General features: G+C 37.0%; 1 protein-coding gene across 3 annotated transcripts; it reads left to right on the forward strand.

Annotated features, from left to right (window-relative positions):
- The first annotated feature begins 527 nt into the window (after positions 1-527).
- Positions 528-13,481, forward strand: COMMD8 (COMM domain containing 8). Of its 3 annotated transcripts, none has more exons than XM_010372297.2 (5): positions 528-663; positions 4,000-4,155; positions 7,591-7,743; positions 11,069-11,224; positions 12,617-13,481. In XM_010372297.2, exons 1-5 carry the CDS (start codon positions 598-600, stop codon positions 12,635-12,637), a joined length of 552 nt encoding a protein of 183 aa, XP_010370599.1. In that variant the 5' UTR covers positions 528-597; the 3' UTR covers positions 12,638-13,481. The 3 variants fall into 3 exon arrangements, with proteins under 3 accessions (XP_010370599.1, XP_030781985.1, XP_030781987.1); XM_030926125.1 differs by having other exon boundaries at positions 7,591-7,737; XM_030926127.1 differs by lacking the exon at positions 528-663 and adding an exon at positions 1,148-1,289.
- Positions 13,482-14,334: the final 853 nt, after the last annotated feature.

Genomic DNA, 14,334 nt, shown 5'->3' on the forward strand with positions numbered 1-14,334 from the left:
ACAATAGGGGATACTTACAACAAAATATTATTGCTTATCTGAAATTTCACATTTAACTGGACATTTGTTATTTTTATTTGCTAAATTCAACAACCCTAGTGACTTCTCTGATCATGTTTGCTTTCTGCAAATGGGGCTGGAAATCGTACTTTCTCCCTAGGATGATCTATGTACAGAACGTTGCTTATGGCAAAACCTTAATTTACGTTGCAAATCAGGATACTTTAGTAGAGACTTACGTTAAAACTCTGGGAGAATGACCATGCCCAGGCACCCAAAAAGATGGTTACATTTATTCGAAGGTTTTCTAAAGACTACAGAGAAAGTTCAATAGAACCCTGAACAAAGGTACAAACTGCGTTGAAAGATACGTAAATGTTCCTTTAAAGTAATAGCACAAGGGCATCTTAGCCACATCATTGCAAACTGCAGACTCCCTGGTTACGGGGAAACCGGTAGTTCCGCCTCTGCGCAAGCGCACAGGGACTTCTTGGTTCCACGCCCCGCCCCTCTCCGCCGGAGACAGTCACGTGGGCGAACCGTAGCTTTAGACAAGCGCCAGCCTTTTCACGTGACCCAGGCCCCAGCTTCGCAGGGATGGAGCCGGAAGAGGGGACGCTCTTGTGGCGGCTGCAGAAGCTGCCGGCCGAGCTGGGCCCGCAGGTGAGGGAGGGTACTGGGGGAAGCGGCGCGGGGCCTGGGCTTCGGGACCGCCTGGCGTGCGGATCAGGCCGGGTGCGACCCAGACGCCTTCGCAAGCTCCCTAGGAAAGGGAGGAGGAAGGGGCGTGATTTCGGGTGGTTGGTCCCCGCCTTCCCTGGGGAGCCTAGGTGGGCAGCTTGGGGCGCCACCCCTGGCCTAGAGGTGCAGCTCCAGGGCCTTTGCGCGCAGAAGCGCCCCCACCAGACGGGGCTTTGAAAGCTTTTGGCGTCAAGTCGGTGTTTGCTGCTGCTTCGTATACGTTTTCTTCATTCATTCAACACATACCTCCCAAAGTCTCCCTACCTGCCAGGCAGCAGGCACAGTACTAGGTGCTGGAATACTATGTGACCTAGACCGAAGCGAACCCTGCCCCTCCACCCTTGAGGGTAGTTGGAAGGAAGTGAAATAACTGGGCGAGTTACTTTTGTTAGGGTCGTCCCAAGAGGTGATGTACCCATTGACTTCCAGTCTATGAAAGAACCTGGCTTGTGAGAATCTGGAGAAAAGCAACCACATTCGTTTGTTCAGCCAGTTTTTCATTGAAGTCTGCCATAACCCTGAGCGTCCCGATGGGATGAGGTAAAATGGTGAGTGAGACACACAGCCTGTGCCCTGGTGAAGCATCTTTTTTATAAGTCTCAATTTTGGTCTTCCTATTTTTTCTATTCCGTTTACACTGGAGAAAGTGTGGGGGAGACAGAAAGGAACTTACCTCCTGTCAGGGTCAAGAAAAAAGAAAACACCCTAATTATTTTCTCTGTTTTTGCAAGTGATGAACCTGAAATGTCAGCAGAAATTATGGCTAACTTGCCCAGGATTGCCCATCCAGAAAGTGGCAGAGCTGGAACTTATGCTCAGATCTATCGATTCTGAGTTTTTTATTGGCTTTTGGCTCTCCTTGTTTTCATTCTACCCATTTAGATAAGGTCCATAACCTTTATTACCATATATGTTGATGACTCCTAAATCTCTAGGTCCAGCCAAAATTTTCTTCCTCTATGGTTCAAGAATGCCAGTCAAAAAACAAAACCCCCAAAACCCCAAACCAAAATCTCTTCCCTGAGTGTCAGGCTTTTGCTACAGGTACCTCAAATTCGGTATGCCCTTGCGTGAGCTCTTCTTTCCCTCTGGACCTACTCCTCCCGTAGCCTCATTTTTGGTTTGTGGCACCACCACTTTGACCCAGCCCCTCAACCTGACGTTCTAGGTTTCATCCATGGCCTCTCCTTTTCACATCTCTTCTACCTCTTGACTGCCTCCATTTTGAGTGTCCTCAACAATTTAAGCCCCTTAATCTTTAATTCCTTAACTGAAAATTGAGGCACCTGGGCTCACCCTCTCTCTTTTCTTACATCTTCCAACCTGTTAGCAAATATATGAAAAAATAATGCAAATGTGTGAATAGATTGCTTCCCGGTTGAGAACTAGGCTCTTTTACTTTGTACACAGGTCGTTTTTGATTTGGCTCTACCCACCTCTCCAGCCTTGTCTCCTGTCACCCCCTAGGCACCCCCCAAAATAACTTGCTATTCCCTAAATCAAGCAGTGTGATTTTACAGTTTGCCTCCTGTATATATGCTGTTGCTTGTATCTAGAAATGCCCTTCTTCTCTCCTGTTTGCTTGGCCAACTACTCATCCTTTTAAGATGGACTTTTCCTTGCTTCCTCTCTGTGCTCCTTTGTACCTTGTATATACTTTTATTATGTCCCCATCATTCTAAATTACATGTATTTGTATGTTTGCCTTTTTCGAATGGACTAAAACTCTGTTGTGGTAGGGCCTTATTTATTCTCAGTTTCCTCATTTGTAAATTAGGAATAATAACAATGGTTACTTCAGAGTTGTAATGAGGATCAGTCCAGAGCGTGGTACCTAATTAGGACTCCATAACAGTAGCTATTCTAGTTTCTTTGCCATTAAATAAAGTCATTTCCATGACCTTTGTCGTTAAATAAGGTCATTTCCATGACCTTATTTAATAACTGGGATGAAGTGTGCATTTCATATTTGTGAGTGACTAGCAAACATATTCCGAAAAAGATAATGCTTTTATTTTTCAGTTTGAGTTCTGGGTTTTGCTTTAGCATGGGGACAGTATAGGATAAGCTGTAGAGAATTTTGAATGAATTCAAAATTGAGTATGTTGATTTATGGTAAATAAAAATTCAGTTTGTATAGTATATTAGCCACCATTTGGAAGCAGTTGGTTATGTTCTGGCAAGTGTGATGTTAGAGGGAAGGAGTTATTAGTTAAAATGGGGTGCAATATGATTATTTCCAAGTTATTTGGTTCAAATACTACTCTTGTAAGATACAAATAACTTTGAGAAAGATAACCTTAGTATATGTTAAGTGCTTAGAATAGTACTGGCATTGTGTTATCTCAGTTAATAGATGTTGAAGGCGTGAATTGGAGGAGGAGGAGTAGTGATAATAATAATAAGGATGGTAACGAGGGCTAGCAATATCTGCATGTCTTTGTACATGCTTGGAAGATGCTAAGTGATTTCCATGTATTTTTCTTCAATCTTTACAGCAAGATTAAGAGAAGAGATGATATCCTTATTTAACACTTGAGGAAACAGACTCGGAAGATTTAAATAAAACTTGAAAGTACTGCAACTGGGATTTGAACTGGATAGTTTTATTCCAAAATCCATAGTCTTAATCACTATGTTAAGTTATACATGTGTTAGGCTTTCCATTGCTGATAGTAAGATACTAATAGGATAGAAAGGAATGTAGAAAAAAGGAAAAAAGTACTGAAGACTTTCTGGGAATACATCTAAAGTAACTGCTGAGCTGGGTGTGGTGGTGCTCGCCTGCAGTCCTAGCTACTTGGGAGGCTGAGATGGGAAAATTGCTTGAGTTCAGGAGTTGAAAGCCAGTCTGGGCAACATAGTGAGACCCTCAAAAGAAAAAAAAGTATGTTGTGAAAATGGAGGCAAAGCAAAATGTAGCTTATAGGCCTACAGTAAGAGACTTTGATGTAAGTCCTATCTTTTTGTTTGGTCATTGCTGTAAATACATCTTTTATACGTATCTTCCTTTTAGTTTTTTCGTTATGTAATTTTTATAAAATTATTTTAGTTTCTGAAGGTTGACATAATAATAGAAAGTATAGGATTTTTATGAGTTCTAATTTTTAATTAGAATAATCTTAAAAGTGGTTTATACATTTTAACTTAAGCTGGTCTTGCAGATAACATGAACATCTCCCAACGTTAGTTAAGAGGAAGATAAATTTGTTTTATCATTTTACTTATAAGTGCATTTATTTGTGTTTTTCTTGCTAGCTTCTTCACAAAATAATTGATGGCATTTGTGGTCGAGCTTATCCTGTGTACCAAGATTATCACACTGTTTGGGAATCAGAAGAATGGATGCACGTTTTAGAAGATATTGCCAAATTTTTTAAAGCTGTAGTTGGTAAAAACTTATCTGATGAAGAGGTAACTTCTCTGCACATTTCTATAACTTACAATAAATAATGCTCAGGTTTCTTTCTGAGATTTTTAGAGCAGTGTGTAATACAAGGGCCATCATCAGTAACAACAAATACCTTATAATTGTGAATGGAAAAATCTGTGGAAATCCTAGGTTTTTGCAGTTTTGTTTTTGGTTGTTTTTGCTCTTTTAATTGTGAAACATTTAAAACATACAGAAGAAAACAAGAAGTTATATAACTGATACCTACATTCGCATTACCAGTTAAACAGGTGTTAACATTTTGCAATGTGTGTGTTTGTTTCAGAAATAAAGCATTACGGAGGTAACCAAAATTCCCCTATCCCACACCCGGATATCCCACTTTCACCTAGAGATCACCACTCTTGAAGGTGGTGTTCATGTTTTGTATTATATATTATATGTATGTTTGAATGTTTGAGTATATTGAATTATTTGGGGTGTGTAAGTGTATAACTTGTAATAAAATGTAACATATGTTTGCACTTGTAAATTGTTTTAAATGCAGCATTATGTTTTACATTGATAAACGTGGATCTAGTGTATTTTAAATCCTTGTATTTGATGATAGAAATTAAATAAGATTTATTTATCTCCCTACTAATAGTCGTTGCTTCTTTCATTATTACACATAATACTGCTATAAACATTCTTTACATGTCTCCTTGTTCACACTCACATCAGCTTTTCTGGGGTAGATATCTTGAAGTGAAATTGCATGGTCATAGGATATCCTTCTTCTACTGAATTACTTTTGCATCTTTGTCAAAAATCATTTGACCTTGTGTAGGTTGCTCACGTTTCTGAAAATCAAGTTATTTATGTTTGTCATTGATTTGGATGATATTCTGATGTGAGCTCATTGTTAGAAATATGTATTTTAAATATTTTCTATTATGTGCTTGCCTTTTTACTCTCTCAATGGTGTCTTCTGGTGAAACAAGTTGTGAAATTTAACAAATCTACTTTGTCAATATTTCTTTTGCTGGCTAATACTATTAGTGTTTTGTTTCAGAAATATTTATGCTGAAGACATGAAGATTCTTGGATGTGTTCTTGTAGAAGCTTGATTGTTTTAGCTCTCACATTATGTCACTGATGCATTTTGAATTAATATTTGTGTGTGGAATGGAGGTCAAGTTCAAAATTTTCTACACGAATATCCAGTGGACCGTTTATTGAAATGACCATCCTTGCCACACAGTATTGCTGTGCTGCCTTTATTGTAAATCAAATGGCCATATATTTGTGCCTCTGTATCTTGACTCTTTAATGTATTCCACTAGTCTACTTGTATGTATTTGCCAATGCTACACTGCTTTAATTACTGTAGAATTAAAGCTAAATTAAATTATGTCTTGATATCTGGTAATAGAAGACCTTCATTGTCATGCTTCTTCAGGAGTGCCTTGGCTATTATGTTTTCAGATAACCCTCTAGAATCAACTTTTCAGTTTTAACCTACAAACCTGCTGGATTTTTTATGGAGATTGCACTGAATCACTAGATCATTTGTGGGGAGAATTGACAACATTTAGCTTTACAAAGTTATGAACATGGGCTGGCCCTCTGTTTATTTAGAGGGCTTTGGTTTCTCTCTCTCGTGTTTTGTAGTTTTCAGTGTTGAGCTCTTGCAAATATTTTTTGTTTCTGAGTAAATGATGTTTTTGATCTTTAATTTTTCAATAGTTTTTTGCTAGTATGTACAAACAGTTGATTTTTATATAGAGTCCCACAGCCTTTCTAAATTTGTTTACTGTATCTAATTGTATGTAGATTTTTTGGGGGGAGATTGTATATAATAATTTTCTTTTTCAGCTTTAACATCTTTCATTTGTTTTTCTTACCTTTGTGCATTGGCTAACACCAGCAGTCAGTGTTTCTTTTAAAAAAGCAGGCATAGTAGATATATGTCTATTCCTAACCTTAGGGAGAAAGTGTTTACTATTTCACCATTTAGTATGTTAGCTCTGTGATTTTATAGATATCCATTGTTAGACTAAAGAAGCATCCTACAATTCTAACTTTGCTGAGAATTTTTACCATGAATGGATACTGAATTTTATCAAATGCTTTTCCCTGAATTTATTATTGTTTCTTCTTTATTTTGTTAATGTGATTTTTGAATGTTAAACTAAGGCTGCACTGCCAAAATAAACTCCACTTGATCATGATGTATTATCTTTTTTATATATCTCTTGATTTGAATTGCCAATATTTTGCTTAGGATTTTTACATCAATATTTGAGTGATATTGGCCTAGGTGTTTTCTTTTTTTTTTCTTTTCCTCCCTATAATACTCTTGTCAAGGTGTCAAGTTTTATTCTGGCCTCATGGAATGAATTGGGAAGAATTTTTTTCCCTCTTCCTGTTCACAGGAAGAATAAATGAGATTAATTTTATTTATTTATTTAGTGTTGTGCTACTTAATTTTCACACATTCGGAAATTTTTTGGTTACCTTTTCTCATTAGTCATGACTTCATTACCCAGTAATAAAAATATGAACAGTATTATTTAAGTTCTTTGAGATCTGATGTGGTTTACTAAATGGCTCAGAATATGGTACATTATGGTGAATGTTACATATACATTTGAAAATAATGTGTACTCTACAGTTGTCAGGTGTAGTATTGTATATATTGCTAAGGTTAGGTAGAATGCATTTTTTCAATTCTTCTATATCCTCATTGATTTTTTTTGTTTCTTTGTGTCAGCTATTGAGAGTTGTATTAATACCTCTAATTGTGAATGTGGATTTATTCATTTCTTTTAGTGCTGCCAAGTTTTGCTGCTTTATATATTTTGAAACTATGGTGTTAGGTACACAGGGATTTATGATTGTTGTGTCTTTCTGTTGAATTGCCCTTTTACTGTCCTTCTGTATTTCTTGTAACACTTCTTGCCTTAAGGGCTACATTGTCTGATATATTAATACAAGTTGAGTATTCTTTATCTGAAATGCTTGGGACCAGAACTGTTTTGGATTTCGGATTTTTTTGACTTTGCAATATTTGCATTATACTCAACAGTGCAGCATCCCTGCTAAAAAAAAATCAAATCTGAAATCTTAACTATTCAAATGAGCACTTCCTTTGAGCATCCTGTCAGTTCACAAAACTTTTCCCGTTTTGGGATTTGAGATACTCACCCTGCATGGCTGTATCAGCTTTGGTATTTTCCAGGTGTATTCATTTCCACACTGCTGCTTCCATCAGTCCTTTTTCTTTACTCTCTATTTTGCAGAAATTTGTTAAAACCTATTTTCTGGTTACTCACTCTCATCTTAGTCTTTTTTATAGTTACAGAAGTATTTCTCTTTTTCTTTTACTGTTGCTTTAAAAGTGTGCAAAAGGAGAGTGGAATTGTGTTTTTACGTTTTAAACAGAAAGCCCCTTTTGTCTGTTTTTATTTTTATAGATATTTCAGCAGTTGAATCAGTTGAATTCATTTCATCAAGAAACTATCATGAAATGTGTGAAAAGTAGGAAAGATGAAATCAAACAGGCTCTGTCAAGAGAAATAGTTGCTATTTCCTCTGCACAGCTGCAGGATTTTGATTGGCAGGTAAAGGTAAGAGTCTATGAGTATGTGTATTTTTTATTTCATTTTCTGGATATAGACAAATATCTTTATAATATCATATATCTAAAATTTGTTATTTTGGGAATGTATTATCCCAAAGAAATATCAAAGATAGTTTAAATTGCACCTAACATTAACTTGGGCATAAGTACACTACAAACATCTAAGCCACGTGTAATAACATTACATTGATAATAAATTTAATTAGATCTGTAAATCATTAAATGTCATAAATGATGGGACAGCATATAGTCAACATATACATACATACATACGTACATATATATATATATATAATTTATTTTTTGAGAGAGAGTCGTGCTCTGTCATCTAGGCTGGAGTGCAGTGGTGCAATCTCAGCTCACTGCAACTTCTGCCTCCTGGGTTCAAGCAATTCTTCTGCCTCAGCCTCCTGAGTAGCTGGGACTACAGGCACGTGCCACCACACCTAGCTAATTTTTGTATCTTTGGTGGAGATTTGGGGTTTTGCCATTTTGGCTAGGCTGGTCTCGAATCCTGGCCTCAAGTGAGTGATCTTTGGGGGGCCTCAGCCCCCCAAAGTGCTGGTTTTGCAGGCGTGAGCCACACCACCTGGTCAACATATATTTTTGACCACAACTTTCTAGACTTCATAGCTTTCTTAAGACTGGTAAATGTGATTCTACCTCTAGGAGGAAAACCTGTAAGATACTATTAAAACATCAGTTTTTAATACATTTTGGAGAGTCACTATCAGTAGAGTTCATAAAGAACAATCTCAGACCCACTTTTTGTCCTTATAAGATACCCAGACCAGTAGATGAAGAGGAAACAAATAATTTTGTTTCTTGATTTTAGCATGACCCTGGATAAAGTGCCTTACATTGTATATGTGGATTAAGTAGAGAAAAATGTGGGAAGATAATAGGTGGGTTCATAATCAGATAAATAACTAAGCAAAGACAGATAAATGTATATTAGTTAAGAAGTCTCTGGCTCTAGTCTTGGCCCGGTCATTTTCAACATTTTTATGAGTATTATGCTTATCATATCTGAAGGTGATATAAAACTAGAGCTATAACACGTTAATAATGTGACACAAAGTTTAAAATTATGTCACAGCTAATTACATCAGTGACCAAATGAATGAAATAGGCAACCTAAATAGAGGATGTTTAATTTAAATATTTAAATTTTATAAATTTAGTTTCAATTTCAGATTTTATATTTTTATAAATATAAAAGATAAAGGAGGCCAGGTGCGGTGGCTCACGCCTGTAATCCCAGCACTTTGGGAGGCCAAGGCGGGTGGATCACTTGAGGCTAGGAGTTCGAGACTGGCCTGGCCAACATGGCAAAACTGCAACTCTACTGAAAAAATACGAATATTAGCTGGGTGTTTTGGTGTGTGCCTGTAGTCCCAGCTACTTGGGAGGCTGAGGCACGAGAATTGCTTGAACGCAGGAGGTGGAGCTTGCAGTGAACCAAGATCATTGTGCCGCTTCACTCCAGCCTGGGCACCAGAGCGTGACTTTGTCTCAGAAAAAAATAATAAAGGATAAGAGATAGATGTTAATGGTAGCATATATGAGAAATGTTAATTTTGGTTTATCAAAGTATAGCTTCATTCGTGTTGATTCAGGCCCATATTTTGTTGGTAGAAATGCAGTTTTTTTTTTTTTTTTGAGATAAGAGTTTCACTCTTGTTGCCCAGGCTGGAGTGCAATGGCAGGATCTCAGCTCACTGCAACCCCACCTCCCGGGTTCAAGCTATTCTGCCCCAGCCTCCCGAGTAGCTGGGATTACAGGCATGTGCCACCACACCTGGCTAATTTTGTATTTTTAGTAGAGATGGGGTTTTGCCATGTTGGTCAGGCTGGTCACAAACTCCCGACCTCAGGTGATCCGCCCACCTCAGCCTCCCAAAGTGCTGGGATTACAGGTGTGAGCCACTGTGCCCGGCAGAATTGCAGTTCTTCAAGCAAGAGATAGTGCTAGTACCTTCTGTTTCCAATGATAACATCTTTTTAGTGTAATATCTGTTTAGTTTTGGCTGCCAAACTTAATAGATATTTAAGCAAATTGGACTCCAGGTAGCAAAGAATGACTAGGAACTTAAAATCATGGTGTGTGAAATTGCTTTGAAACACTGATACCATGTACCTGGAAAAGATTAAACCTGGTAGAAACATGACACTTACCTTTAAAAGGCCAAAAGTCATAAATGGGGGAATATATAAATGCTTTGTGGCTCCAGAAAGTAGGTGAAGCACTAAGGTATATTATTTGCAATAAGATAGGTTTCAGTTCAACCTAGGGAAGAACTTTTTAACAAGTATGAATATCTGGAAATGATTGTAACTTCTTCTTGAGGTAGCACATGCATCGTCATTGCTGGTATTCAAGCATAGGGTGAAAAACTATTTATTGGAAATATTGAGGAGGAGAATTATGCATAAGATAGTTAACCTGAAGCTGCTACTTCCAGATCTCAGATATTATAGGTCCTGTTTTTGGGTGAGAGAATGGAGGAGATAGGTCAACATTTGATTCTATAGTGTATGTACCACAAGAGAGATCCTTTGAGGTCATTAGGAAAGATGTCCCTTATCATTGCATAAGTAATTTTTTTGCAAGTGGTAGCATTCTAAACAAAGATTCAGTTTTTCTGGATTTTTCTGGCTCAGATTCCAGGAAAATTGAGTTTCCCTGTGCTGTCTGCCAAGGAAGCTATGGTGCTCGTTTCAAAAAGTACTAGTATTATAAATATTTGGTTCTTCCAATTCCCCTAGGATATATTCCAGAGAAATAAATTAAGAAATGAGGTAAGTGTACAGAGTGTTTCTGTTGAGTGGCTCTAATTGAAGATGGTATCTTGATAACATTTATCAATATTGTGATAGATAGATAGCTGACCATTAATTAAGCATCTTAATTTCTGAGAGTTTACCAGTATTTTTGGTCTCACTTATCTTTGTACATGAGCTTTCATCTTCTTGGTGCCTTTAATCTTCTTTAAGAATTCTCTATGTTTCTTGTACATTAGACCCATTCATTACTTCCCAGGCATGACTCTGATCTACATACCTGCTTCTGTCACAAGATTGCTGACTGGTTTCTTACTTTCCTACCCATTTCCTCTCTTTTATTCGCTCTCCTTTCTCTTTCTATTCTTCAAATATGCTTTAGCATGGATTTAATTTGTTTTTCACTTTTCTCTATACTCAACAGCAAACAGTACTTTTAAAAAATGTACTGCTAACTAACCTCTGATGCATATTCAATATGGTTCTTTTTACTACTTATTAATTGCTATTTTTCTGATTTTAAACAGCTTGCACTTTCCAGTGACAAGATTGCTGCATTACGAATGCCACTTTTAAGCCTGCATCTAGATGTAAAAGAAAATGGTGAAGTAAAACCATATTCTATTGAAATGAGTAGAGAGGAGCTGCAGAATCTAATACATTCCTTGGAAGCAGCAAATAAGGTATTTGCTATAATTTTGTCATATGATTTGAATGTTTAAGGCTTTTGGGTTTTTTTGAGTTGGAATCTTGCTTTGTCACCCAGGCTGGAGGGCAGTGGCGTGATATCGGCTCACTGCAACCTCCGCCTCCTGAGTTCAAGCGATTCTCGTGCCTGAGCCTCCAGACTAGCTGGGATTACAGATGCCGGCAACCACGCCTGACTGATTGTTGTATTTTTAGTAGAGGTGGGGTTTCACCATGTTGGCCAGGCTGGTCTCAAACTCTTGACCTCAAGTGATCTACACGCCTTGGCCTCCCAAAGTGCTGGGATTACAGGCATGGGCCACTGCATCCAGCCAAACGTTTTAAGTTTTGATTGATGATCCTAGACTCATAGTTCACTTTTAGTGTTTTTTCTCCTGATGTTTTATGTTAAGCACAGAAAATACTTTGTTAGTGTGTTCTGAACTCTAGTTTTAGATATTGATTACAACTTGTAATGTTCAATTACTTAGTTTCGAACATAATGTATTAAGTAATTTTTGAAAGAATAATAGTGCTATTCTAACAGCTGAATTTCTTTTGCTTCAATGCTCGTTAATGATAAAAATAAAATTTTTACCTTAGAATAATAAAATTAATTGATTCTGAAGAGTTTTTATGATTAAAAAAATTACGATCCTGAAGAAAAAGTGGCTTTATTAAGTGGACTAATAATAGAAAATTGCTTTTATGATCCTCTATGGAAGACAAAATATGGCCTGTAGTTACTATGACAAAATCAGATTGAGGCAAGACAGAACTAATGAATGTCGAAAAACTTTACATTTACAATGGAGTGGCTAAATAACAGTAACTGCTCCTAATGTTTAATAAGTGAGAAAAATAATATTTAAACAGTGGAAACTGTTGTGAGGAGGAATAAAAATAATTATCTTTGTATATGTATGTTTCTTTGTTATTGCTCAGCATTTTCTCTAGTGATCGCATCTCACTGATTAAGTCTCAGTGATTCTTACAACCTCTACTGCTCCACTATTTAATCTTCTTGATCCTGCTTTTTAAAAACTCCGATAAACTTCGGCTTCTCTCCACACTCTGCATTTGCTCAAACATTGTAGTGCTTTGATCACCGGTCCACATGCCTATTAACCAAACGAGCAGCTCGGGCTTGGCTGGATGGCTGAGTGGGGCTACATGTGTGAAGGGTGCGTGTGGTAGAGCCCGATATAAATGGTAACAGATTCTGAACCGTAGATTCTGGCAGGCATATGTCATCAGTTACTGTGTATTGTACTTCCTTGTTATGAATTCTCCATGCTCTTTTTCAGAGACTTCAAAGCATTTAATATGAAATATATCAGCATCAGTCTTGTATAACCTGATATTTTCTCTTCAATTTGTGTTTTAAGGTGGTCCTGCAGTTGAAATAACTGGAAATGATGAATACCAGTGCTATCAGATTTTATTGCTCCAACTTATATGGCAGAGTGAATACTGTGTGTTCAGAAACGCTGTGATGTCTTGACTGTTGCAACAGGCTGAGAAAGCAGCAATGTTGATATTATAAAGATAAAAATGTATCCACATTTCTTAACAGGAAATTACATGGTTGAGAGGAAATGCATAAAATGAAAGATGAAAAATCTGTAGTGGCAGTTTATATTTTCATGATTGTTTTGCCTCATTTATTAAATACTTGAGAAATCTTTGGAGATACACAGTTTTATTGAAAGCTAAAAATAGGTTCTAAAGTAATGTAAAAATATAAAGCACAAATATACTTGAATATTGCTTAAATATGTGAATAGCAACATATATTATGGGTATATAATTACTTTGTGATATTTTTAAAAACTTTTTCAAAGAATGTATAAGCTGCATATATAACTCAGGAGATTCCATGTCTTTCTCATATTTCAGAGGAAAGATTATAAAATATAAAATTTCTTAGAGAACACCTCTTTGTCAGAGATAAACAAGAACAAATACTATAAACTTATGTGAACAATTTTGAGTTTATGAATTCTAGAAACTAAAGAATACAGAAAAACGAAAATAACATTTTTACTTCTGCACTTCTATGTTTGGGAAACGTTCTGATAAAAAATAGTTGCCATTGTGCAGTGTGTATATTATTCAAATATGAGATAAGACTATGTACAGGTCCACTTTTGTTAATAAACTCAATATTGAATACTTTTGAATGTTAAATTCATTGGAAAAGCAAACCATTTGTAACCTCAGTTAACTTTAACAACAAGCATTCTGAGCAAATGAAAAGTGTCTTGTTTTATTTTTATATATTTATTTTAAATGACTCCAAATAACTCAGTAGTTATACGTAATTATACATAACTCAATAATACGTAATTAATAGGTGCTTGCTATTTGCAAGCCATATGGCTCAGTAGAGCATCATACTATTCTTTGAGGCATCCAGAGCAATTATTACTATTCTCATCATACAGGTGAGGATAGGCTTAGAGAGTTTTCTGAGTGTGGTCTAAACAGTGCTACTCAAAAATGTGTCTGCAGAGAAGTGCTTGTCTGTGAACTGTTTGTTACAGGTCAGTGATTCAATATGGAGCTTGGGCCAGAAAGTGTATCAGTATACTGCTTTCTTCATCAAGAAATTTTGGTTTTAAAAAAATTATCAGCTGAAGGAAAGAGTGTGCTTAGTGTGGTAGGTAATTTACCTTCTTGTGCAAGTTATTTATTACGGGCCAGTGATGGTTTGTAGAACAGCACTTTGAAGGCCGGGCACGGTGGCTCAAGCCTGTAATCCCAGCACTTTGGGAGGCCGAGACGGGCGGATCACGAGGTCAGGAGATCGAGACCATCCTGGCTAACACGGTGAAACCCCGTCTCTACTAAAAATACAAAAACTAGCCGGGCGAGGTGGCGGGCGCCTGTAGTCCCAGCTACTCAGGAGGCTGAGGCAGGAGAATGGCGTAAACCCGGGAGGCAGAGCTTGCAGTGAGCTGAGATCTGGCCACTGCACTCCAGTCCGGGCGACAGAGCGAGACTCCGCCTCAAAAAAAAAAAAAAAAAAAAAAAAAAAAAAAAAAAAAAAAAAAAAGAACAGCACTTTGAATAGCACTTATCATGAAGTCTCTTCTAAATTTCA

Source organism: Rhinopithecus roxellana, chromosome 2, assembly GCF_007565055.1.
Source record: "Rhinopithecus roxellana isolate Shanxi Qingling chromosome 2, ASM756505v1, whole genome shotgun sequence".
In the NCBI taxonomy this organism is placed as follows: domain Eukaryota; kingdom Metazoa; phylum Chordata; class Mammalia; order Primates; family Cercopithecidae; genus Rhinopithecus; species Rhinopithecus roxellana.

What these genes read in the sequence shown, in the direction of transcription:
- COMMD8 (XM_010372297.2), top strand. Translation starts at nt 598, where the DNA reads ATGGAGCCGGAAGAGGGGACGCTCTTGTGGCGGCTGCAGAAGCTGCCG. An exon ending in CGGCCGAGCTGGGCCCGCAG is followed by an intron (nt 664 to 3,999) that starts GTGAGGGAGGGT and finishes TTTTCTTGCTAG; the next exon opens with CTTCTTCACAAAATAATTGA. An exon ending in ATTTTGATTGGCAGGTAAAG is followed by an intron (nt 7,744 to 11,068) that starts GTAAGAGTCTAT and finishes GATTTTAAACAG; the next exon opens with CTTGCACTTTCCAGTGACAA.